General features: G+C 47.6%; 1 protein-coding gene across 1 annotated transcript; it reads left to right on the forward strand.

Annotated features, from left to right (window-relative positions):
- The first annotated feature begins 7,306 nt into the window (after positions 1-7,306).
- On the forward strand, positions 7,307-23,249 carry LOC144158995 (tRNA selenocysteine 1-associated protein 1-like). The gene is made up of 7 exons (XM_077690219.1): positions 7,307-7,543; positions 8,003-8,100; positions 10,625-10,724; positions 13,313-13,440; positions 15,735-15,841; positions 19,376-19,523; positions 22,482-23,249. Exons 1-7 carry the CDS (start codon positions 7,508-7,510, stop codon positions 22,543-22,545), a joined length of 681 nt encoding a protein of 226 aa, XP_077546345.1. The 5' UTR covers positions 7,307-7,507; the 3' UTR covers positions 22,546-23,249.
- The last annotated feature ends 503 nt before the right edge of the window (positions 23,250-23,752 follow it).

Raw genomic sequence — 23,752 nt, forward strand, 5'->3', positions numbered from 1 at the left:
CTGTGGACGTAACGCCTGACCGGCAAGCAACATTAGCCTGAAGCAGTTTTTTAGTAAGCGCTACCGGACGCCAAGTGCATTTTTTTGTTGTTTAAAATGTAGTTACCATTAGTGGATTAACTTTTTTAGTCGTTTAGGTTAAATATACAAAAGCCGAAATTTCTTTCGAGCACCGACGCTTAACTCCAATCACATAACACGAATCGCGTTACTACTGTTACAGTGAATGAATTCTAGTTTACTGAACTGCTGTGTAGAGCATGAATAAAGAAAATAAATCTGGTAGAATGAGCGGGGAAAACAAAACCAAATCGTCCAGAAGAAGACAGTATCGTCTGCTCCCGACTTGCTTCGCTGTAGAGAGAACTGCAAAAACGATGCGTCACTAAAGGCTTTTTTTTTTTTTTTTTTGCTTGCCCTGGCCATCGCCTCCTTTACTACTACAATGCCTGCGGCGTCACCCCAAAGCGTGTCCACCTTGCATGCCACCTTGCCCTCTCTTACAGCATCTGAGTTCCGCCAGGTGGCGCCATCCACCAATCCTCCCGCTACCGATCCTCTCTTCGTGTGGGAACCGGGGCGACGCCGCAGGCATTGAAGTACAGGAGGCGATGCTAGTTCACTCTAGCGATGCCCTGGCTGAAATGGTGCAAAAAATGCAGCTTCGTTTTTTTTTTTTTTTTTTTTGCTAGCATTTTGCACTGGTGATGGTGAGCACGACATTGCACGGCCTCTTCGATTTACAGTCTCCCACTCACCGCAGACTCCCCGAGAAGCAGTCCGGCATTTGATTTTCCCATGTATCCCTATGGCTTCGGGGAATCCTCGGACTACCCGCGGACTATCCGCGGTGAGTCCGACGCTGTAAATCAAAGAGCCCCACTGCACCGGTTCAGAATCTGCACCGGTTCAGAAATCAGGAGGTACCAGCTTCCTGATTGCGTGGACCAGCTTGTGTGTGTGGACACAACTGAAGACAAGAGACTTTTACAGCAAAGCTGTATACCTCAACGCCCCAACGGTTTCATCCCCGTTGGCAAAAACGCCAAAGCGCCAAGAATACACGCATACACTGCACGCTTCGCCCCTCCTCAAGTTTCACGTTAGTGGAGATTGCCGGGATTTTTTTTGCGCACACTCACCACCTCCACCGCCTCCAGTCGCTCCTCTGTCGTCTGCTCCGTCTGCGTGTGTCGGTGAGTGCGACCACGGGCGGCGCTGCGAAGCGCGTCTCCGTGACGTCAGCTTAAGGATTCTCGCATTTGTCGTCTGCTTCACTCGGGCTCGCTCGCCCTGCTGTTTCTTTGCGTTCGGTTGGCGTCTGATGCTTGTCCGCACAAGATTTTGCGTATGCGTAACTTTTTATGATAATAATAGACTTAAAATCGGATAAACTAGCATATATCTCAAGGTGTTGGTTAAAGTATAGTCAGAGTCCTTCAATGCTTTACTGGTCACGAAACTTCAGCGCTCGTTTCATATGGGGACAGCGGGCGCCACTACTGGCGCCACCACCGCACGAAGGGTATCCAGCCGCCGCGCACGCAGCATGTTTGCCAGTTCTTGGCGTGCAAACGCTCGCTGCTTTTTGGTGTCTGCGCGCTAATTAAGCGTGTTTTTATTTTTTTGTAGTAGTTGGCGATGAATCGTCCACTCATTGTGCATATCACACACCCCGGTCGAGATATGCACGATAGGCAGCGGAGGGAACCTGTTCGTGATGAGCGCCTACTGCAAGCCGCCGCGCAGGACTTCCGATTTGGACGAGACGGGGCGCCAGGCGAAGCAGCTGGCGGGGAACTGGCCGCTCCTGGTCCTCGGTGACTTCAACGCCCCGGACAACACGTGGGGTTACAAGTTTCAATCCAAGCGGGGCAAGACCCTCGCGAAGACGGCACTCCTCAACGAGCCCAGGGTATAGCGACCTGAAGGGAAACCGGCACGAGCCGGAACACCGTTCCGGACCTCTCGTGGCTCGCGGAGACACTTTACGCTACCTGGAGCAACCAGGACGTCAGTCTGGGATCCTATATACCACAACATCCTGAGCGTGACGATCACAGGACCCAAGTTCAGAGCGGAACTCGGCAAGGTGAGTATCACCGACTGGGACCGCATGCACAAGTGCGAGGCAGAAGCGGCCGAATCTTCCGCCGAGGCCGAGGAGAGTAGTCGAAGATCGTACGAGTGGGCAAGAGAACAGAAGGCGGCGCTCGATAAGTTCACGCAGACCGTCGCCACGAAGGCAAAGACGCCGTTCGTCGAAATACTCGCACTCCCTTACGCGGAGGTGGAAACGGCAGAGACGGAACAGTACAAAGCCGTCCAAGCGCATAGCCTCGCTGAACAAGCTGATCTTCGAGTACGCCGCCGAGCTGTACTCGGATAACTGGATGAGCACGTGCGATGGCCTGCAGGGCACGCTGTCCACGCGCAAGACTTGGTGCCTCCTCCGACACCTTATCGACCCGCTGAACGGTAGGGCGGCCACGAACCAAAACCTCACCAAGTTCCTCAACGCGTACGGCGGGGACGGCGAGACTCATCGAAGACCTCAAGGCGATCGAGTATCTCAAGGCGGAGCGCGGGCAGTTCCCGCTGCTGGAGGAATACGGGGGGCCCGAAAATCCGGAGCTGGACGAGCCCTTTACCACCACAGAACTACTGACGGCCATCGACGAGAGTATCAAGAGTGCACCCGGCACGGACGCAACTACCTACCGACTCCTGAACAACATGAGCGACGCGGCGACGGCGGGGCTCCTCGACTACACCAACCTAGCCTGGGAACGCTCGAAACTACTCGCGGAGTGGAAGGAAGCAGAAGTGAGGGTCATTCCCAAGCCGGGAAAACCGCTGTCAATCGAGGACACGTGCCCGATCTCGCTCACGTCCTGCGTGGGCAAGGTCGTGGAACGCACGTTCTCCGGAGACTCCAAGGGTTCCTGGACGAGACGAACCAGATGCCGCCTACTATGTAAGGGTTCCGCCAGCACCTGTGCACCCCGGACGTCCTCCTCCAGCTAAACGAACTGGTGTTCAAGAAGCGCACGAGACACTCGCCCCGCGGGGTGCTTGCGTTGGACCTCAAGGGGGATATTCGACAACGTGACCCACGGACGCGCGCTTGAAAACCTCCGCAAGACGGGATGCGGCCGCAGGACGTACGGCTACGTCGAGAACTTTCTCACGAAGAGCACGGCGACCATAAGGATAGGAGAGGAACTGTGATGGACTCGTTTGGCCTTGTAGGTGTACGGCGCGTACGGATGGGACTCGAGAGGGCAAGAGGGAAGAAAGTATATTAACAGCGCTACCAGAAACCGGCACAGTGGAAAAAGCGGCACCATAGTAAAGCACAACCGAAAAGGAAAAAAAAAAAACACCAGTCCAATATCCCTCCAAACGTTCTCACAGCCGCCATGACGGTCGATGTTCTGCGAAGTCGACGGCGGGTCGCCGGGTCGCCGCCAGTCCCCGTCGCAATCGAGCGTTGGCTGGCCGAGGCTCGCATGATCTCGCCCCGGTCGTCTGCGGGTCCCGCACGCGTTGGCGGGTCCCGACTCCCCTGCCTCGAACCAGTCGTACTCAAACTGGCCCACAGAAACTGCGGGTCCGCCCCGGTCCTCATCCGCTCGTCAGCTAGCGCTGGTTGGTTGGTTGGTGCCAAAAGAATGGCTCATACCCACTCAGGGGGATTGGCCAGGAAATGGGCGCTAACTGAGAGAAAAGGAAAAACTGGACTTTGGATTAAAAGAAATAAAGTGAATAAATAAAAGAAAAAGGTGTATATAAACGGGAATAAAAAAGATAATAAGTAGACTGCCAGAAAATGAGGTGCGGCCGCAGATAGGACACACCAACTATAAAATCAGCACTAATGAATAATTGAAGGATCGGCAGAAGGACAGTCGTGAAAAGTACGTAAAAATGAAGCAAGCAGATACGGCAGTGAAGGAGAGGCAGTGAGCGGGAAGGCAATGGGTACAGGCGCAGACATGTTTTATAGAGCAGCCCGCCATCTTGATCTAGCGGCTAGCACGGTAGACGGCGAGATTCAGAGATGAATGAATGTACAGCGCGGCAAAGATCCCCGCGGCAAAAACCCAGGAGTTTCGCCCCAAATGATAATATTAGCGGAACAGAGATTGGGTGGGCCAATTGATTAAAAGTGTTTTCCAGATATCTTTTTCGTATGGAGGTGAACCGTCGGCAGAAGAGGAAAAAATGTTCTATAGTCTCTAACTCATTGCGAAATGCACAAAGAGGTGAAGGGCCAGATCACAGTGGTGCAAATAATAATTTAAATTTGGTACGCCACAGCGAAAGTTAGTTAGGCTAACTTCGCATTCGCGTGATTGACTAATCCGGCACTTCCATGAGAGCCGGAGGTGCTCAAGCTCTGAACCTACGCACACAGTTTCAGCCATGCTTTGGTTGGTTGGTTGGTTGCCTCAGATTAAGGCACATACCCACGCGGGGGATTGGCCAAGAAGCTTCGTACCTAATCAGGATGTGACCTATATTATTTTAGATCTCAAAACCGTGTTCCACCTCCAGCCTTTTTCTTCCTCCTTCACGTCTTCGTGCGCCAGCAAAACGATTCCAATCAGGCTCTCTCGTTCCTCTTTCCTTTTCTATTTCTCTCATCAGTATGTATACGTACTAAATTATTCATTCGACTGTACTATTTTGCCTTATCTGGTTCTTTTTAATGACAAAAAAGGTCTTCTTGGCCAATCCCCCTGAGTGGGTATGGGCTACTTTCTGGGCCACCAACACCACCACCACTTTTCCCACTGTGATGGCCAATCCTCACAGGAACGGTCAGACCCGATCGAGCTCGGAGACAGGGGCACTCCGCAAGGGTCGGTAGTCTTCAACCTAGCCCTCCTGCCCAAGTTACTCCAAGGGATCGAAGGCGTGGACCACGCGTTCTTCGCCGTTGACATAACGGTGTGGACGTTCCGAACGGGTTCCGACGATCGGGTGTAGGAAGCCTTGCAGAGGGCGGCGACGACCGTCAACGAATACGCCAAGATAAGGCATACAGTACAGTGGATATGAAAATATCGACATGAACGTAAGCCTACCAAACACCCCCAAACTTCCTAATAGGACGCTTGTGACGATGCAGAAACATTAAAGGAGTACTGACACGAAATTTTTATGTTACGTTTTTTTCGCTGCTATGCGTGCCTACCAGCCCACTAATCATAGAATGACAGATTAGACGGTCGAGCGCAGCGTAAACATTCATTTACGGCGTCGTTTATTCGTGCCAGTTTCGGTTTCGACTGAAAAACGCCGAGCGGCCGCCATGACAGCATGTATAACATGACGTCACCATTCTTGCTGTATCGCTGCCTCTCTGGAAGCCCGCGCGAGCGAGCGCACGCGCGCGCCCAGACCGGCCGAGGTTTTCGCCGTCCCCACAGGCCCGGGCAGCATGACGTCAGTCCCAAAACCATGACGTGTACACACGCCCGAGCAGCGCGCGCCAACCACAGCCAGCGCGTCTGCTTCGTCACGGGAGCCCCGACGTCGGCAGTTTGGGGCACGTAGCAGATGATGTCACGTCGGCCCGCTCTGGGCTTTCTCGTGCGGGCGAAGATTAAAATGGATTTTAAATATGTTTCGCTGAACGGTTGCTGTTGAAACTTGCTGGGAGATATCTCCTAATAAAAAGGAAGCGTTTTACATAGTTATCTCAGCTTTGAAATTTCGTGTCAGTACTCCTTTAAGACAGCCGTTTTATTTTCCGCTGTCTGATGCGCGTGTAACCGGGGCCCGCCACTTGGTGCGTATAGCTTGCCTGTTCCCAAAAATACAAAAGGGAAGCCTATGCCACACCCATGCCGCCATGTACGACCACCTATGTTAAAGATCGAAGGTATGCCACTGCGCGCTAAGCAAAAACACGTCTGATACCCAGCTTTCTCGCTCAAAATTCAGACCTCTCAGGAACCTAGGGAAACCACTTCAGGAAAGTGATATTTGGCACAAAGCAAGAAGTGAACGTGGAGATGAAAACACTAGGAGAACTTCCTAGGATTCTTAATATTGTATGTGCAATTCGCTGTCAAATCTTACTCCCCATGCATTTCTATGGGATAGTTTCCATGGCTCAGGAACCCACAAAACGTGCAAGTCTTGAAACTGTGCCCAAAGCAAGTTTTCACCCCCAGTAGTAGCAGCGCAAAATAACTTTCAATTACGCTAAATAACTGCAAAGTATTCGCTGTTGAAAGGACTGCCATGAGCGGGAAAGCTGCACATGTTTTGCGCTTCGAGACACCTCTGAGCCTGTCGGGTACACTTAACGGGGCCCTTAATGCGAAGTGAAAGTGGAGCGATAATCAGTCTTCACGAAACGGGATAAGGAGTCTTCGCATGAAGCCCGACAAATGCCATGCGACCGTAGCATGCCCGCTCAGTGCGTAACGAGTTTCCGGCAGCGTTCGAGTTCAAATTGCACATGTCATATAGCGGTGGAGTACGTCAGATTTTTTTTTCGAAGCTCCCAGGGATGCCTTTGGATACTTATCGAGGAGCTCTGAGCACTGAACCTCGCAGATAAGCTAGGAAGGACGAGGTACACGTGATGATCTGGCCGATGCTCTGAAGAAAGTTGTTCTCTCTCCCCACGTGTGTTGCGGACTTGTGCGGAATACAGCTTGAAATTCAGAGCTCCCAGAAGCCGCTTTTTAATGCACTGAAGCATCAAAGCGGGCTATTTCTTGCACAGGCACTATTGCCCCTCATAAGCGAAGTGTAGCAGACGACAGCGGCGCGAGTCCCTAAGCCGATGTCAGAGCCAGGGGGCGCCACTCGAAACATCTCATCGCCACACCGTGACGTAGGAGCTCGGCGGGCCGGCCTTCGCCTGCGTTGCTACGACACCGTTGCCATGTGACCTCCAGAGAGCGTGAAAAAGCCCCGTGAATTCCCCACACTTACCAATGTGAAAATTAGAAATTTACGACATGCGGTTTGGGTCATGCTTTGGGTTAGCATAGTCATTCTCTCATCCACGTTAACAAAATGTGGTCACACGCATAGGTCGCGTCAGACAAACTCACTGCTCCACGTGCTGCACTTTCTACTGGCAGGTCGGTCGTACTTATGAATTCCAAGTCCAACTATGAACACGCTTCTGTTGTAATTCTGCCGTCTGCTACGAATCTGCAATTTGGTGCAGACAAATGACCCTCGAGCGGGTCCCCGCCTGATGACGCCACCGACAAATGCGCTTCAAGGACAACCGGGGTAGGGTGGCTATTTAGCCGGCAGCCTCTTGAATAGCGGTGGTTTCTACTGTCTGCATTGGCTTTGTGTTGTCGTGGTGCCGTCGTTGGGTTGTCGTTGTGGTTCGAGGCCTGCGGTGATAGCTCCAGTCGGATGACTTGTTAGCTAAACGAAGTTTTTACTTGATCCTTTTTTTCGCACATTGTAGCGAACTTCTCGGGCGGCTCTTCGGCGTGTTTTATTCCTCCCACAAGTCATCATGGCCGCATCAACGTCTACGCTTTGGATGGGTGACGTGAGTATCGCGAACACTAATATGCTGCGCAGCGCACGTATGGTGTATTCGGAAAACTTCCGGGATCACGCCAGGCTGGTTTTCGTTGTAAATGCGCCTGGATAACTGTAAAGTTAGTAAGTAGCTCTGTATGTTCTCAAAGCCTGGAGCGTTCGGCGGTTTAGGCTTACGGTGTTCGCGGTGCGACCCGTTTAAAAAAAACAAAAATGCTAGCGGCGCGCCACAGCGCAGCCAAACCCGACGACTCCCTCCCCCCATTTTCGCCTGACCTTTAGAAATCGTTGCGCTGAAAATTCGCGTTTATCGTGTTTTGCGTGTGCGGCATGTTGTAATGTTTGGTTGTGTACGCACTTCGTGGTCACCGTGCGCTTTTACCGGCACTTGCAACGTTTGCTTTCGAAGCGCGTGGTGGGGTATGTTTAAGGCGGGATTTAACCTTCGCTCGTGCTGTTCTTCCAGTTGGAGCCAACCATGGACGAGTACTTTGTGCAGCAAGCATTTAGTATGATGGGCGAGAATCCAGTTCACGTCAAGATCATTCGAAACCGACTCACTGGGTGAGTTTTTCGAATTCGTTTTCGAGTTTGTGCCCGACTTGCAGCTCTCTAGCGGCCGCCATGTTTGTTGCCCACTTTCGAAATGTTTGCGTGATCGCGAGTAGAGAGGAATGACCTTACGCATGCCGGTTTCGGCTCTGGCTTCGGCTAAAGCTACTTTGTAGCCACTAATATGCCTTGGAGTTATAAATGAAACGTTGACAGTATGTTACGGGGCAAAAACTAATTTTTTTTTAAAGTGAGGGAGATGCATGGGAATTTTTTCCTGCATGATGTCTGTCTTGGAATTGGTTTCGGGCAGTTGCATGTCTTCTCCACCCCAATGTGTTTTTGGTGATTGTGTAAACAATTTCGTTTTAGATCTTCCAGTAACAGTTGCTGCCGTTTTGGTTTGCTAGGTTGCTTTAGAAGCTGTGCATATTGCTGCTTGGTGGGCTTACTTGTAGAGTGGCTGTGAAACCAGAGTGCACCCTTTGCAGGAGGGCTGGTGGAAGCTCGACTAAGTGGGTCGTTGCCCGTTTTTCCCTTGCAGGATTGGGTAGTTTCTGCCAGTAAGGTGTCAAAAACTCAACCGAGCCACAAATTTGGGGACTATCCGGGCAGGCGATTAGTTTCTGGGGCTCAACCCCGAGGGCGCCACAGGTAAGGATACGGTGATGCTTGCGCCCCCTGCCCAGTGCATTTTGAGACAAAGCAGAAGAAAAAAAAAGCACATTGGCTCGCAATTGACAAGGCTTTACATTAACGGAAAGCTCTATGGGAAGGAGTAACTTTTTTTTGTGTAGTTGTGCTTGTTATTGCAAATTACTTGTTTTTTTCTACACATATTAGTTGCTCGACCATTTTGATTTTTTTTTTTTGGCATGCTGCCTTTTATACCCATGCCACACGGACACAAAAAATGAGTGTTTAAGGCCTTAAGATACCTAATGACATTATTTGGGCGCAGAGTTACTGGATATAGACAGTTGCGAAACTCCCCATAGGCCCCATGTATCGAAAGCCGGTCTTCGGTTGCCCCCCTGCGCCGAGGCAAGCACGGGGCAAGTTGACTAGCCTGTCGTCTGTCGGCAGAACGTTGAAGCAGTACTCAAGTGCTTGCGGCTGCTGCCGTAAGTCATAAAAAGAAAAGCCGCAAAAACACAAGTAAATTTTACGTAATTATTGTGTTTTAATTTAAAAAGCAATCTTTATTTTACAGAAGAATTTTGAATAATAATAGTTTAGCGAAGTTCCGTTTTCATCTCCTAGGTGCCGCGCGCGTCGACTTGCCCCTCAGCTTCCACGGAGTGGGGGGGCTAGCGCCGCCCGGATTCTGAAGCGGAGTTTCGCAACTGTCTATATTGAGTAACTCTGATTTGGGCGGGCAGTGCTACATGGGAAATTGCAAAGGCATTTAATGTGTTGGGCATGATGTGGTAATGACCAAAAAGAGAAATGCACTCATGTTTTAGAAGTTTTTAACTTAAAGGGAAATGTCTTGCAAGGGGGTTAAAAATTTTTGGGGGGGAAGGTAAACGTTATGAGAAAGTGCTTTCTAATAGATGGTGTGAGCCTTTTCTAAAAGTGGCTTCAGCAGCTGTCATCACCTGCCAGCGGTAGCCTAAATCCAAAAAATTCAGAACGACGAGTGACACTATGTTTTGCCTTTTGCCGCTGTTTTAGTGAACTTTGTCTTCTTCAGAACTTTGCCACCAAGAGTGCGCAAAAAATCGTCTTACTTCGAAGTTCAGCTACGTTTCCACGTCAACACTCTGTTGCTGAGTTTCGTTGGTTTCATTCTGTGCTCATCGCATTCGAGAGTAGGCAGATATAAGGCGTTCGTGAAGGCGAATGAGTTGTGCGGAACTTCTTAAACCAGAAATGACATTAGAGCGAACGGCATTAGATTTCTGCACGTAGCAGCGAATTAATGGCATTAGAACTTAAGGCGTTGAGCACTTAATGTCATTTTTCGTGCACATGTGGCACGGGTATTAGCGACTTCAGTCTTAATGCTCTAAAGGCAGCGTGTGCAAATGTGCACCTGGCGTAATAACCACGGTGTAATAACTTATAGGCCGTAATTTTCGATCACACCTATTTCAGGAGACCACTGAAATATTGCTGCGAAGTTTGGGAAGTTTAAGAAAGATGCATTGTGCTTAAAAATTATCCTCAAACATGAGGCTTGCAGCAATTATATGATAAATGTGTAATTGCTAGTCGGATGAGGGCACAGGCAATTTAACCACGATACCGCTTTAGGGGCTGGCTAGCAGCTTATAGCATTTAGGAGAGGCAGCCATGGTTTAAAGCATGAATATCGCAAGCATGCACCAAAATTTTATTAGGTTTCACTAGTCTCACTTGGAGAGGCAGCTCTGGCATGCCTTGGGGCTTTGTTGCTCTGTGGACTGCGCTCCCTGGAGTTTGACAGAAGGGCGGTGGGGCTTGCAGACGTTGGTGCGCCCAGCAGGGGCGAAGTGCTGCAGTTCTGCCACTTTTGTGTTGTCGGAACGTTTGTGTTTTGTTGTCGGAGCAGGTTGCCACGTGGCTATGGCTTCCTGGACTTCGGTGACGAAGAGACGGCGGAACGGGCACTGCTCCGGTGCAATGGGAAGCCAATACCAAATGCCATGCAGGTACGTACATGCCGAGCTCCTCTGAATGCACCTTCACAAAGCTGTGGCTTCTTGCGTTGGCATTGTAACGTTCGTGCGGGATGTTTTTCGCCCATTTGTTGACGATCATTTGTGAGGGGGTGCTAAGGAAAAGGTGTGATGTCTCTTAATTTTCAAGAATGGTTTGGACAATGATTTGTGACAAAAGAGCTGCTGTTACATCACCTCTATTTTTTTTTTTTTTTTTTGTGGTCTTTGTACTACCTATATACACAATTAACGGAGTGCGTGGCTTTCAGTGTATGCTGCGCATGCTGGCAACAGGCCCCATGTGAGCTGTAGAAATAAGTTACGAGTGTTCATTGTCCAACCATGGTGCGTAAAGACCATCGTCCAGGATGTAAGCATTGTTATTTTAGCCGCTGCTGCATTTCAGGTAGCCAAATTTAGGAAAGAAACTCTCGTTGCAATCAGCTTGAAATACGGTAGTTTTAAAATTGCCGCCGAGCAAGTTAATCAAACCAAAAGTGTGCCGACTCGCAACAAGTATATTTTTACAACTACAACCTTACGTACTTCACATAAATGTTTACCAACAAAGTAAAATTTAGATATGTTACCCGCCGCGGTGGCTCAGTGGCTAAGGCGTTGCGCTGCTGAGCACGAGGTCGCGGGTTCGATTCCCGGCCGCGGCGGCCGCTTTTCTGATGGAGGCAAAAAGCAGAAACGCCCGTGTGTACGAGATTTCGGCGCACGTTAAAGATCCCGAGGTGGTCAAAATTAATCCGGAGCCCTCCACTACGGCGCGCCTCATCGCCTGCGTTGCGTCGGTGCGTTAAACCCTACAATCAATCAATCAATCAAAATTTAGATATGTTCTTACCCAAGGACGCTTTTAAGTTTCTCGCTGAAGACTACCTCCGAGAAGCATTATTTCACCAGTGGACTACTGTCAAGCAAAACATTGAAAAGAAACTAGAAGATTGAACTTCTTTGGGTATCTCTTCAGGTATTCCGGTTTCTGAGAGATTGGTACAAGTCATTGGAGAGATGTCAACTGGGAATGTGCCCGCTGCGCTAAAATTTTATGCAAAGTGGCCCTGGGTTTTCCGGGAACCACGGCTCTATGGAGCGCATTTTTTCCAATTGCGAACCCGGCGTGGACATCAAACTGCTGTCATCATTGCGTGCAGTGTCACTTGTGCGGCTGAACTTTCTGTACGAGTGCCAAGAGCTTTACATCCGAGTTTTGCGCTTGAAAAAAAATCGTCGGCAAAATGCACCAATGAAAGACCTGAAGTGGGACTTTCGCAACGAATGCACACGATTGCACTGTGAGTGGGATTGCTCCCTCAGCCTGAGTGAGGGCTTAGTGCCAAATGCAACATTTTAAATGAGCAGTTCTCGTATCAGAATGCTTCCTCCGAATCTCGACCTTTTGTCTTGTGTACGCTCCACCCCCCACCCTCGCAGGTGCTTCCCGTTTTCTACCTCCAGGATAATTGTCATTCTAATAATAACCTACAAACACGCAAAATGAGCAGCTTTTTTTTTCTCTCTCTCGTTTCGCATCGCCAGTGTTGGGAGTACCAGGTTGCCTTGTAATCATAGTCGTATAGAAGATAAACTAGTGAAAAAGCTGTGACGAGTGTGCTCTTTAAAATGTTTTACTTCTAAATAATTATTTTTGTAAACATGGCACACAGATACTCTGCCCAACATTACGAGTGTTCATGTTTTTTCTAAGGCCTTAATAAAAATCTCAAAGGTTGTGGATGGTGCTCCTTCGGCTCAAATGGCATTTCAGCCAAATGCCTTTGAAAAATATCGTGTAGCAGCTCAAAGGTGGCATTTGAGTCAACTGACATTTGGTTCCAACGCCCGTGTTTCAGGGGTATTAGAATGGCAGCGTGAACGGCCCTGAGGGTGATGGTGGCCCAAATCGAAATGCTCGTGGGCCCTACGATGGTCCTTTACATACCGAGGTTGGACGCAAACTATCGTAACTTATTTTTATTGCGCACGTGGGGGCCATCGCCAGGATGCACACCACGTACTAAAAGTTACCGTGGGCTCCATTTTTATTTGAACGCATCTTGATTGTACCTATGGTTTGCAAATCATTGGCGTCGCTCCAGGACGTCGTCGGAGGAGGGTTGTCTTCACTACATTTGTTGTAATCATACATGAATACAATCTGTGGCAGTGAGTGCATGATTAATTGATCGTTTTTGGATGCGGGTTCAATTCCCCATCGCTGGGTTCCTCGCGTTGCGAAGCCGACGTACGTCAATCCGATTGTGCCTTGCCCGCCGCGGTGGCTCGGTGGCTAAGGCATTGTGCGGCCGCTTTTCTGGTAGAGGCGAAAAGCAAAAACGCCCGTGTGTTCGAGATTTCAGCACACGTTACAGATCCCCGGGTGGTTAAAATTAATCCAAAGCCCTTCACTATGGCGCGCCTCATCGCCTGTGTAGTGTCGGCGCATTAAACCCCAGAATCAATCAATCGGTTGATTGTTTTCGTTCCTTGTTAAAAGCGCCGGTGCTCCGTGGGAACTGATGAAAGGGTGGGAGTGCGCTGGGCTGATGGGGAGTGGTTGTCGTGTGCAGCCAAAGATGTTCCGGCTGAACCATGCCAACAACAGCACGAGTAACGGCGGCGGTGGTGGCGGCGGAGGTGGCTACCAGCAGCAGGGGGGCGGCTACTCCAGTGGCGGACGCTCCCAGTACGGGTCCTCGTAAGTGCAAGGACTGCCTTCTGCCTTTTTACCAGGCTACCTGTCGCCTACTCTGGAACTGTGAAACATGGTTAAGTAGCGCGGTAAGGACGGGACAAAAGTACCGACCACACAGGACTAGCGCTAGTCCTGTGACTCTAGCACTAGTCCTGTGTGGTCTCTACTTTTGTCCCGTCCTTACCGCGCTACTTAACCATGTTTCACAGTTCGAACCAACTAGCCCACATTTACGCGTTGACAAGCCTACTCTGGAGCCTCAGTTCGTCTGTATATGGCAGCTCAAGAGGGAACGCCACTCGTGGCAGCCGCACCGGCATTCGTGACATCAAAGTGGCCCCTAATTTGTTTTCGTGCTATGATAGGTTAAGAATATTGTGTTTTGACTCATGTCATGGGTAACTATTGACTTTTCATTTGTTTATGTACAGTTTGAGCATTCTTTAACATGCCAACGATTCACTGCGGTTAGCCGTGCCATCTTAGCAGTGTGTCGTCGTGGCTGGTCAGCAAACAGGTGGTGTAAAAGAAATTGCACGTTTGGTTTGCACATGTCTCATTAAAAGTGCGTGTAAATGAGCCAAAAAATAAACTTGGGCTTCCGTAATGCTTGGTGTGGGGTTGGTTGGTTGTACATCATTTGAAGGATTGCACCGAGGACTAACACAGAGACATAGTCTTTACGTCAAGTGTAATTTTCCTTTCAGGTCAGTCTTTGTGTATCGTTCAAGCGGTAATTGGGCAATGATTACAACTCATTCCAGTGTCCCCCTTTTTTTTTTTTTTTTTTTCGCACATTTGAGCAAGCAGTGGATAATAAGAGCTTAATGCTGCTGAGGGGGACATGCCGCTTCTCTCTCTCCATTTTGTATCTGTCGTCCTGAAGGCTTCTTTAAGGGAGGACACTGTTCTTGAGGACATTTTTTTTTTTTTTTAAACTTGTGTTCTTGAGATTTGCTCAGTAAGTGTATTTTAACATCCTGAGCACCAATATGCAGTCAGTTTTCGTCTATGGGGTATAATTGTAGAGGGCAATTTTTTCATTATGTACCTATGCAATACTCGAATAGTTTTTATCCCTTTGTGCTCTAGAAGGACCAGGGAGCGCAACTATACCACAGCAGTAATTTTAAACTTCATAAATGTCAGGTGATCAATTTCCAATGTTTTTGTAAAACTAACTGCATAAAACCTTGTGCCAGGAAAAATAAGTTCTATAAGTTGTGGTTTTATTGCGCTGTTCAGTTCGTAAGCTTTCGAATGCAGCAAAACTGGTAAGAAATCGAACCAGTATATCCCAAGATATTGTATTCGACAGCTGACCTCGTGGGAAAAAAAATTTGTTCTCAGAGAGCAGGCCATGAAGTTTGGAAACGTAGGCAAGAATGTCATTTAGGCGACTTCAAAGGGCGATAGCTTTGTGAATACTTTTAATATAGCTATGATATTTTGCAGGTACATTCTTTGGTACCTGTAGACTGCAAAAAAAATTAATACGGAAAATTGACTTTTTGGCAAATATGTCCTCAAGACCAGTGTTCCCCCCACTGGTCTTAAAACAACTTTTAATTTTCAAGTAAACTGTGTGAAACTTGCCACTCATGCTGCTTTTCCCCCACTGATTTCAAATACGCCATTACTTTTTGATTCAATTAGTTCCCAAGATAGAGATAATTCGCCATTTTCAGTCAAACAATAGACAAAACAGTGTTGGTTATAAATCTTAATATTTCCAGCTCATTACAGCTCAATTTTACAGCTCATTAAAATTTTGGTGGCACCAGTGGCAAGGAACCATTTTGAGTGCCCATTTCAAACACTGAAGTTTAATGAGCTGTAAAATTAGTTCAAAGCGGTGCATCAAAAAACTGCTTCGATTATTGCATTCACCGGGGTTCATAGCATTGGGAAACATTAATAGTACAGCTTTATGACCAACACTGTTTTGTTTATTGTTTGGCCAAAAATGGCTAATTATCTCCAATTATCTTGGGAAGTAATTGACCAACAGAAAAAATAATGCCATATTTGAAATCAGTGAGGAAAAAAAGCAGCAAGACTGACAAGATTCAGAGTTTACTTACTTTGCAGTTAAAGGAAGCTGTTTTAAGAGCAGTGTTCCCCCTTAAGCAGCAGGGCAGTGCAGAACGTACGCATCAGTTCCCACCTAGCAAGACAGAAGAGCTGTGATAGGCGCGCCATGTGTTGGTGGCTTGTCTTTCCGTACTTTAGTCTTCGACAGTGCTGCGTTGTGGTGCTCTGTCGTAGCTCGTGTCGAGCCGTTCTCCCTGTTGCAGGTCGGACGAGTTCTCCATGTTCGTGGGCGACCTGTCGTCGGACGTGGACGACACCCTGCTGTACCAGGCCTTCTCTCAGCGCTACCCGTCGGTCCGGGCTGCCAAAGGTGCGCCTTGATGCGGCTGTGCTGTGCTCATTACTCTGCGGGAAGGCTGAGCTAAGGGCAAACCTTGAGTGCCTTAGTGGCGCGCCTGGTTGCAGTAAAGGCAGCTGTTAGTATTTCGACACTGGAGAACTTTGGTTGGGCTGAGGGGGAAGCTGAATGAGGGCAGGACGGCAATTTCATACTGTCACGAAGCCAAAGACGACGCAGTTGTCTTGAAGGAAAACAAGTTTATTGGAGCGAACTTGTGCTCGCCTAACAACTCAAAGAATACACAGGCGGCGAAGCAGAACTCAACAAACTACCCGCCGCGGTGGCTCAGTGGCTAAGGCGTTGCGCTGCTGAGCACGAGGTCGCGGGTTCGATTCCCGGCCACGGCGGCCGCTTTTCTGATGGAGGCGAAAAGCAAAAACGCCCGTGTGTGCGAGATTTCGGCGCACGATAAAGATCCCCAGGTGGTCAAAATTAATCCGGAGCCCTCCACTACGGCGCGCCTCATCGCCTGCGTTGCGTCGGCGCGTTAAACCCTACCATCAATCAATCAAATCAAAGAACTCAACAAACTGACGTGCACAGGCGAGCGTCAGTGAATCGAATGCCGCGGCGTCTGCTATGCAGGCTTTTATCTTTCGGCGCAAGTGTTTCTCGAACCGTCGATTTACATCCAGAACATTGTAGACCAAAGAAGATTTTTCTAGGCTAGTGACGTTGGGGCGAAACGCTCTCCGTATCAGAATGGGATAACCTGTGCGGCATAAAAATAGAAAATGGAACGCGCGCTTCGCTTGGGAGATGAATAACACAGCCGGGTGCGGCCGGGCAGTGAAAACAAAACATAAACTAACAAACCCAATGCATGGTTCGTGCAATATTTCGACGGAGGCTTTTTTTCTGCGTGTTATATTTTAACGTTGCACATTTGCATTCTGTGTGTTTTTGATTGTGGGGTTTAACGTGTCGACGCTACACAGGCGATGAGGCTAGCCGTAGTGGAGGGCTCCGGATTAATTTTGACCACCTGTGGGGGTCTTTGATGTTCGCCAAAACCGCGAACACACAGGTGTTTTCGCTTTTCGCCTCCATCAGAAAGACGGCCTCCACGTCCAGGAATCAACCCGCATCCTTGTGTGCAGCAGCACAACGCCTTAACCACTGAGCCACCGCGCTGGGTATTCTGTATGGTCAAAGTCTTTTCGGGAACTATCGCAAAGTACCTTAGAGTATCTAATGAAAACCCGCTACAGCAAAAGTTTCCTATTCCGTACGAGTTGCCCATAGGCGCTAATGCGCAAAGGTTCCTTCATCAGTGAACAACTTTCTCTGGACTATTTTGCTGCAGTGAATTTCCTAAAAAAAAAATTGATAATTTTCTGTATGCTGGGAATCTAAAACTTTCGAAGCTGTGTGTTCGTAGCACCGCAAACACATGCTTAATGTTGCGATATCGTTCATCTTTTTTTTTTTTGTTAGACAGCCCCCAGAGGACATCTCTGCAACGACTATGCGCCATTGTATGGTTACGGTGATGATGTAGCTGAGGTCGGTTCGAAAAGGATTGCACTCGCTATCCAATTGGAGCAAAGTTATAATGAGAAAAGCTCCATTTCAGCTCTGGTGTCGAAGCTCACTACTCTGTAGCAATGTTTTCAGGGGTTTGTGCCAGAGCATTTCGACGTGTAAGAGCACAGCGCCGTTAAGTGAAATGTTGAAGTTCCGTAGATTATTGCGAGAACCATGGAATGGTCTGGCTGTGCTGACACAGTTGTTGTGCGGCTGATAGCAGGCTGCCAGTCATTGAGCTAAATTCATACAACTGATCAGTGAGTGTCAATGAATGGTACATCTGTCAGTAGAATAACAAACAGCCTGTGTGAAGGGATTACTGTAATTGCTGAATTGAAGCGCACACAAGGCTGAAGATTGCCGGTCCTACAGCAACGCAAGCACCAAGACAAAAAAAAAATGTTCCCAGGGGTTATCTTTCTTTTTCGAGAACAAAGACACCAGCTACACAGTATCCCATAGCAACACTGGGGGAAACATGATAATATAAAAAGGTACGCAAGGAGTAATTACCTTTCCAATAGGTGCGGGCATGTTATCTGCAAGGCGCAGAGGTCAGCAGCCTGCCTGATGGAAAAATACGTGCGTCTTTTATTTACTTACACTGCTTTGCCTCTCTCCCTCCCTCGCCTATTTAAAAGATTTTCGAACAAAGTGCATGTTTTTAGGGAAAAAACTTCAGTTGTGAGGGATGCAGCCCCTGGTCTTCATTAATTTTTTCGGGAGCCCCTGCACATTTCGTTGTGCTGGGATTTGACTGTACCAGCTGCGGTAGCAAACTATTTGCACGAGTTGGCGAGTGAAAAAAAAAAGAAAAGCTTACTTTATAAGTGCCGTATCTGTGTGTAGCCGCCTTGGTATTGTTTGATGGCTCTGGCCATCGCCCTCCTCTTTTCGCTCTGCCTCTTATAACATTGCTTCCGCGAAAACACGCGAATGAAAAAAAAAGGGGGGGGGGGGGGGTCGTGATTTCGCTTTGCCTCATGTGCAAAAAAAAATGTTCGTGGAACAAAACTAAATTCCAAAAGGTGATTTTTTTCTCTGGCTGGGCTGCACTGAAGAAAACGGCCGTCCTCAATTGCGCATCACTTGGCAACAAAAGTGCGACGGCCGCAGCTCAAGAGCGGCCGTTGTGCAGACGGTGCGATCAGTTAATTTTGCCATTGATGTTCAGTGGTTTCACTGCCGTGGTCGGCAGGGTAGCTGTTTAGCCAGTTTATCTGTTGGCGTACTGACCGTCCGTTTTATTGCGGCAAGAATGACCGAGGTTGTGTGCCAGATTGCGCGAGGTCAATGCAAGGAGAGTGCAATTTAATGCTGAAAGCGACCTGCCTAAAGACATTCTTTGGGTGCTGCACGTTATCTCTCTCTCTCTCTCTCTCTCTCTCTCTCTCTCTCTCTCTCTCTCTCTCTCTCTCTCTCTCTCTCTCTTAAGGTTACACCTACGCAGCCTCAATACAATTTGGCAGTGCTGCAAGAAATATTGTGCGGCTTTAAGGGGGACATGGCTCTTAAAATTTTTTTTTTAATTTTGAAGTAAACAATGAAACTTGTCAGTCTTGCTGCTTTTCCCCCACTGCTTTGTAATATGGCATTATATTTTTAGTTGGTCAATTAGTTCCCGAGATAATTAAAGGTAATTAACCATTTCTGGAGGAACAATAGACAAGACTGTGTTGATCATAAAACTGTAATCTTTACATTTTTCCAACACTATAAACCCTGGTGAGTGCAATAGAAAATCGTTTTTTTTTTTTTTTTTTTTTATGCATTGCTTGGAACTAATTTTCCAGCTCATTTTACTCTGCCGACCACGGCAGAGTAAAAAATGAATTTGGTCGAGGTGACATTCGAGTGCAGTTGGCCTTATATAATGCCACTTCTAGTGCACGACTCGCTTATCCGCAACTGCCCTCGCGCTGTGGTTGCCCGTGGCTCAGGGGTGCTGAATGCGTGCATCATTGCCAATCGCAGTGGTGCTGGACCCGACCGGCTTGAGCAAGGGCTTTGGCTTCGTGCGCTTCTCGGACGAGTCGGAGTACCAGGAGGCCCTGGTGGACATGCAGCACTCCCTCCTGGTCGGATCCAAGCCCATCCGTGTCGGAGTCGCCAACCCCCGCAGGTACGCTTGGCGAGGCCTCGAGGGAAAAGCGTTGGCCCAGGCAGGAAGCGAGGGTGGCGACGGGAGGCGCACTTAAGGGGGCAGACTGGTCTTAACCTACCAATTTTAGTAAAACTACACTGCATTATAGAGTTTTTTGTGCTGTTTTCAAATCTGCCATTAGATTTTTTGTAAGTTGGTTATATTTTGAGTTAATTAATGATTAATTGCCATTATTTTGGGTCAGAGTTACTAAATAACCACTCCATACAGAATAGCAATTACCACATGGCTAGGCAGACAAATGACTAAAGAATACAACATAGGAAGAACTTTTTTGATTCAGCTATTTTTGGTCGTTTTACAACATAATGAACTTCGCTTCTCCCGCGCTCTGCCAGATATGGCTCGCAGGGGGTGCCAATTGAACACAATAATAATTTTCCAAAGCCTCCGTTTCAAAAATTTGTTTCCAACATTGTATTCTCCACACATTTCGGTATCAGAACCATAAAGAATTACAGTTGTACCTGCTCTGGGTGCCAAGATATCCGAGGACGAAATGCTAGCTTTGCATTGCAAAAAAAGTGCCGTTTCACCATCGAATTCTGCGCTAACTGAGCTGTACAGTGCACTTTAAAATGCTATTATAATATAATAACAACAAAATATCGTGCCTTTTGATTAGGAAATTTACAGACTGATAGAAAAATGGCCGTGGAGGCCGAAAATGCCATTTTTCAGAAAACGCTTTTTTTGACCGTTTTTCGGCTCCAAAGACTCAGCTGCCCCCTTAACAAAGCGAGCGTTGTGGATTGGGGGATCCAGACTTTGCGTCGCAAAAGATGGACAACAGGAGGGTGGGCAGGGGGCATATTTTAGCAGGTATGGGTTTTGCAGGATAGGGGCAGTTTGATTGGCCATGGGAGTTGGCCTGGGTTCTGTGGACGCTGAAAATGAATGGCACTTTAAGGGCGCCATGCAGACAAGATACAAGTTTGTTTCACTCGAAAGATTTCGTGTTTTATAGTGCCCCAGCGCTTGCCTGGCAGTAAATGATGTTGTATTCACTGAGCAATTAATTTTTCATTAAATTTTTTATTCTCCCGCCAAATTTGGTGTTTTCGGAATGTCAGCAATAAAGTCATGAGTGTACGTATTCAAACGAACTTCCACTGCGTCATTCGGCTCTGAAGCCTTGCTTGACGTCAGATCTCCCAGGCGGCACGGACCGTTGTCCGCCGTTGCTTTATTTTTTGGCTGTATTTACAACTGGCTTGTTCTTGTTTCTGTAGAAAGTAATCGTTTTGTGAAATATGGGGCATGCTCGACAAACAGGGTTATGTAAGACATTGGCGTAAGACTTCGCTTATGCCAATCGGCCAGTGTCGTGTAAGACAAAGCGGCGGACTGCTGTACAGCTAAAACAAGCATAGCGCGCCCAGTACCAGCAGCGGTGCGCATCGCTACTTCTACGTTTATGTGTATTTTCGTAAGTTCCGCTGTTTACCCCGCCATACTTACGCCTGTAAAATGAATATTCATCTCATTTAAGCACAAATAGCTCGTTCGGCAAGCTTATAAGCCGTGCCTAATTTGCGCTTACTTTTGCTGGCCTTGGCCAACGGCACAGCTGGGCACACATGACATCATAGGTTCTGTTGCGGGAAATGAGCTAGTGGGTCGCATGGCCATTCCTTTTTTTCCGAATTAGATAGCTTATTTGAGCGAAGTGTGCAGTAAAAGTGTTGTCAGGATGATTCTAGCGAGGGAGTCATTTTGTGGAGAATAGCCAAGTGTCAAGTGTAGTGTTTGCATGTGCCTCCACCTAGCCACCATGCTGGTCGGCTGGCTATAAAAAAAAAGTGTTGTCAGCTTTTTTTTTTTCAAGTGGGGACATGGCTCTTAGAACAATTTCTTTTCATTTTTAAGTAAATTATGTGAAACTTGCAGTCATGCTGCTTTTCACATGCTATTATTTTTTTAGTCAGTCTATTAGTTCCCAAGGTAATTAGAGATAATTAGCCGTTTTTGGTCAAACATTAGACAAAACAGTGTTTGTCATAAAATTGAAAATTTTATATTTTCGAATACTGCAAACCCTGGTGAGTGCAATAGAGAATCGGTTTTTTGATGCACTGCTTGAAACTAATTTTACAACTCATTAAACTTTGGGGTTTGAAATGGGCATTCAAAATGGTTCCTTGCCACTGGTGCTACCAAAATTTAATAAGCTGTAAAATTAGTTCCAAGCGGTGCATCAAAAAACCGATTATCTTATTGCATTCACCAGGGCTCATAGTATTGGGAAATATAAAGATTACTGTATGTATGACTAACACTGTCTTGTCTATTTATTGTTCCCCCAAAAATGGCTAATTATCTCTAATTATCTTGGAAACTAATTGACTGACTCAAAAAATAATGGAATATTCGAAATCAGTGGGAAAAAAGCACCAAGACTGGGAAGTTTCACAGTTTACTTAGAAAAATGGTGGTTGATTCCTTTGTCATAGGAATCGGTAAAACACGAAAGTGAAATGTGCAGCGAAGTCTGCAGCTGAGCATGATGTGTGGGTCGGCGGCTGTTCTGTGGGTGTGCTTGGCGAGCGGCGTCCTGCTGGCGGGTCGCTTCGGCAAAGGTGTACTGGCGTCATTTCCTTGACGGACATGACGTCAGTGAAATCTTGGTGTATCTTGGGATAAAACACTTTCGTGTTAAAATATAAAACCCGAAACGAACAACGCCAAGTATAACGTACCCTTTGGTTGTAAAAGTTGCTTCCCCGCAAGAAGACCCTATGTGCAGGGGTGCACCCTTTACAGGCCGCTTGCTTCGTTGCACTGGCGTCACTTCCGTGACGGATATGGCGTCGCTCAAATGTTTGTGTACCCTGGAATAAAACACGTTTGTGTTAAAATAAAAGGAGCCGTTTTAAGAGCACTGTCCCCCCTCAACTTTTACCTTCCTGTTTCCAGGGCTGTAACCGGAACCGGAGGTCAGCGCGTCTTCTACCGCAACCAGTCGTCAGACTACTACTAGGCTAGCCGCTTGCGGGCCTGCAGATTCCATGTACGAGAACGCAATCCTTGTGGCGTGCATCTGGACGTCTGTGACTACTTGCCGTGTGCTTCTAACAAATGTTCTCGGGGGGGTTTCAACTTTGTCACACTGTAGCTGTAAATATTTGGGCACTTTTTAAAAGTCGACTTTTCGTTGAGAGAGAGAGCGTGGAAAACAACAGAATCTTATCACAATCGTGAACTTTTGTCCTTTTATTTTCCGTTTATTTTTAGTATTCTTTGCCTGCCGGTGAAGGCAAAAGCGGCGTTTATCCAAGCTGAGAAACTAGCATTGAGGACGGATCATCAACATAGTTCTTGGGGCTTGTTTGTGAATACTAAACTGTGCTCGTCACACCGTTTGCCCGGTGCTAATGAATTTGTTAATTTTTGTCTCCAGAAGTTAAAGTATGCTGTGTGTTTTAACGTGAAATTCCAGAATGTGTTCAGTGTCAAATGAAGCGCTGTAGTACAAGCGGAGTTTTTATTTTGTTGCGACTACTACTATTACTACGTACAATGCTGCCGGATTATTTGGGCACGCAGTTTTTAAACCCTGCGAGTGTTGTGGTTGTTGCCCCGGCATGCTCATGTTTCGATTTTGTGGGCCACACTTTTCATCGTTTGTACCTTTCTTTGGCATTTTGTTTTAAGGCACGTAATAAAAGCTATGATGTACTCAGATTTGCCTCTTTGGTGGTGTTATTTGAGGGCTGATGGGGAGCTGCGCTGGCTCCAGGGGCACTGCAGCAGGCTTAAGAGGGGACACTGGTCTTGAGGACCGAAAATTTGCCAAAAAATCAATTTTCTGTATTAATTTTATTTGCAGTCTACAGGTCCCAAAGAATGTACCTGAAAAATATCGTAGCTGTATCATGGCTAAAGTTGTTTACTGAGGTCCTGCAGTTCAACCTGATTTCATGAAGCCAGGTCTTATCGAACCAACTTAGATCCGCCCACACAGTTTCCATACGCTGAATGCTTCTCAGTTTTTAAAGTTCCCGGTGTAACGAAATTTGCACGTCTTTGCGACTTTGTTAAACTGTATATCAGTAACTGAAAGTGAAGACTTGATGAGAAAGAAAAAAATTTCCTTTGCACCAGACGTGTGAATTCAGAGTTCCTGAAGTGCATGCCTGATTTGAGGACTCCTGTCCTAATGTGAATTCCGCACTAGTACCTCACTC

Source organism: Haemaphysalis longicornis, unplaced genomic scaffold (assembly GCF_048455015.1).
Source record: "Haemaphysalis longicornis isolate Haplotype H1 unplaced genomic scaffold, Haemaphysalis longicornis Haplotype H1 scaffold_10, whole genome shotgun sequence".
Lineage (NCBI taxonomy): Eukaryota > Metazoa > Arthropoda > Arachnida > Ixodida > Ixodidae > Haemaphysalis > Haemaphysalis longicornis.

Excerpts from the sequence above, each read along its gene's own strand:
- LOC144158995 (XM_077690219.1), top strand. The coding sequence starts at position 7,508 with ATGGCCGCATCAACGTCTACGCTTTGGATGGGTGAC. Across the intron at positions 10,725-13,312 it reads CAATACCAAATGCCATGCAG|CCAAAGATGTTCCGGCTGAA; the intron begins GTACGTACATGC and ends TGTCGTGTGCAG. Across the intron at positions 13,441-15,734 it reads CGCTCCCAGTACGGGTCCTC|GTCGGACGAGTTCTCCATGT; the intron begins GTAAGTGCAAGG and ends TCCCTGTTGCAG.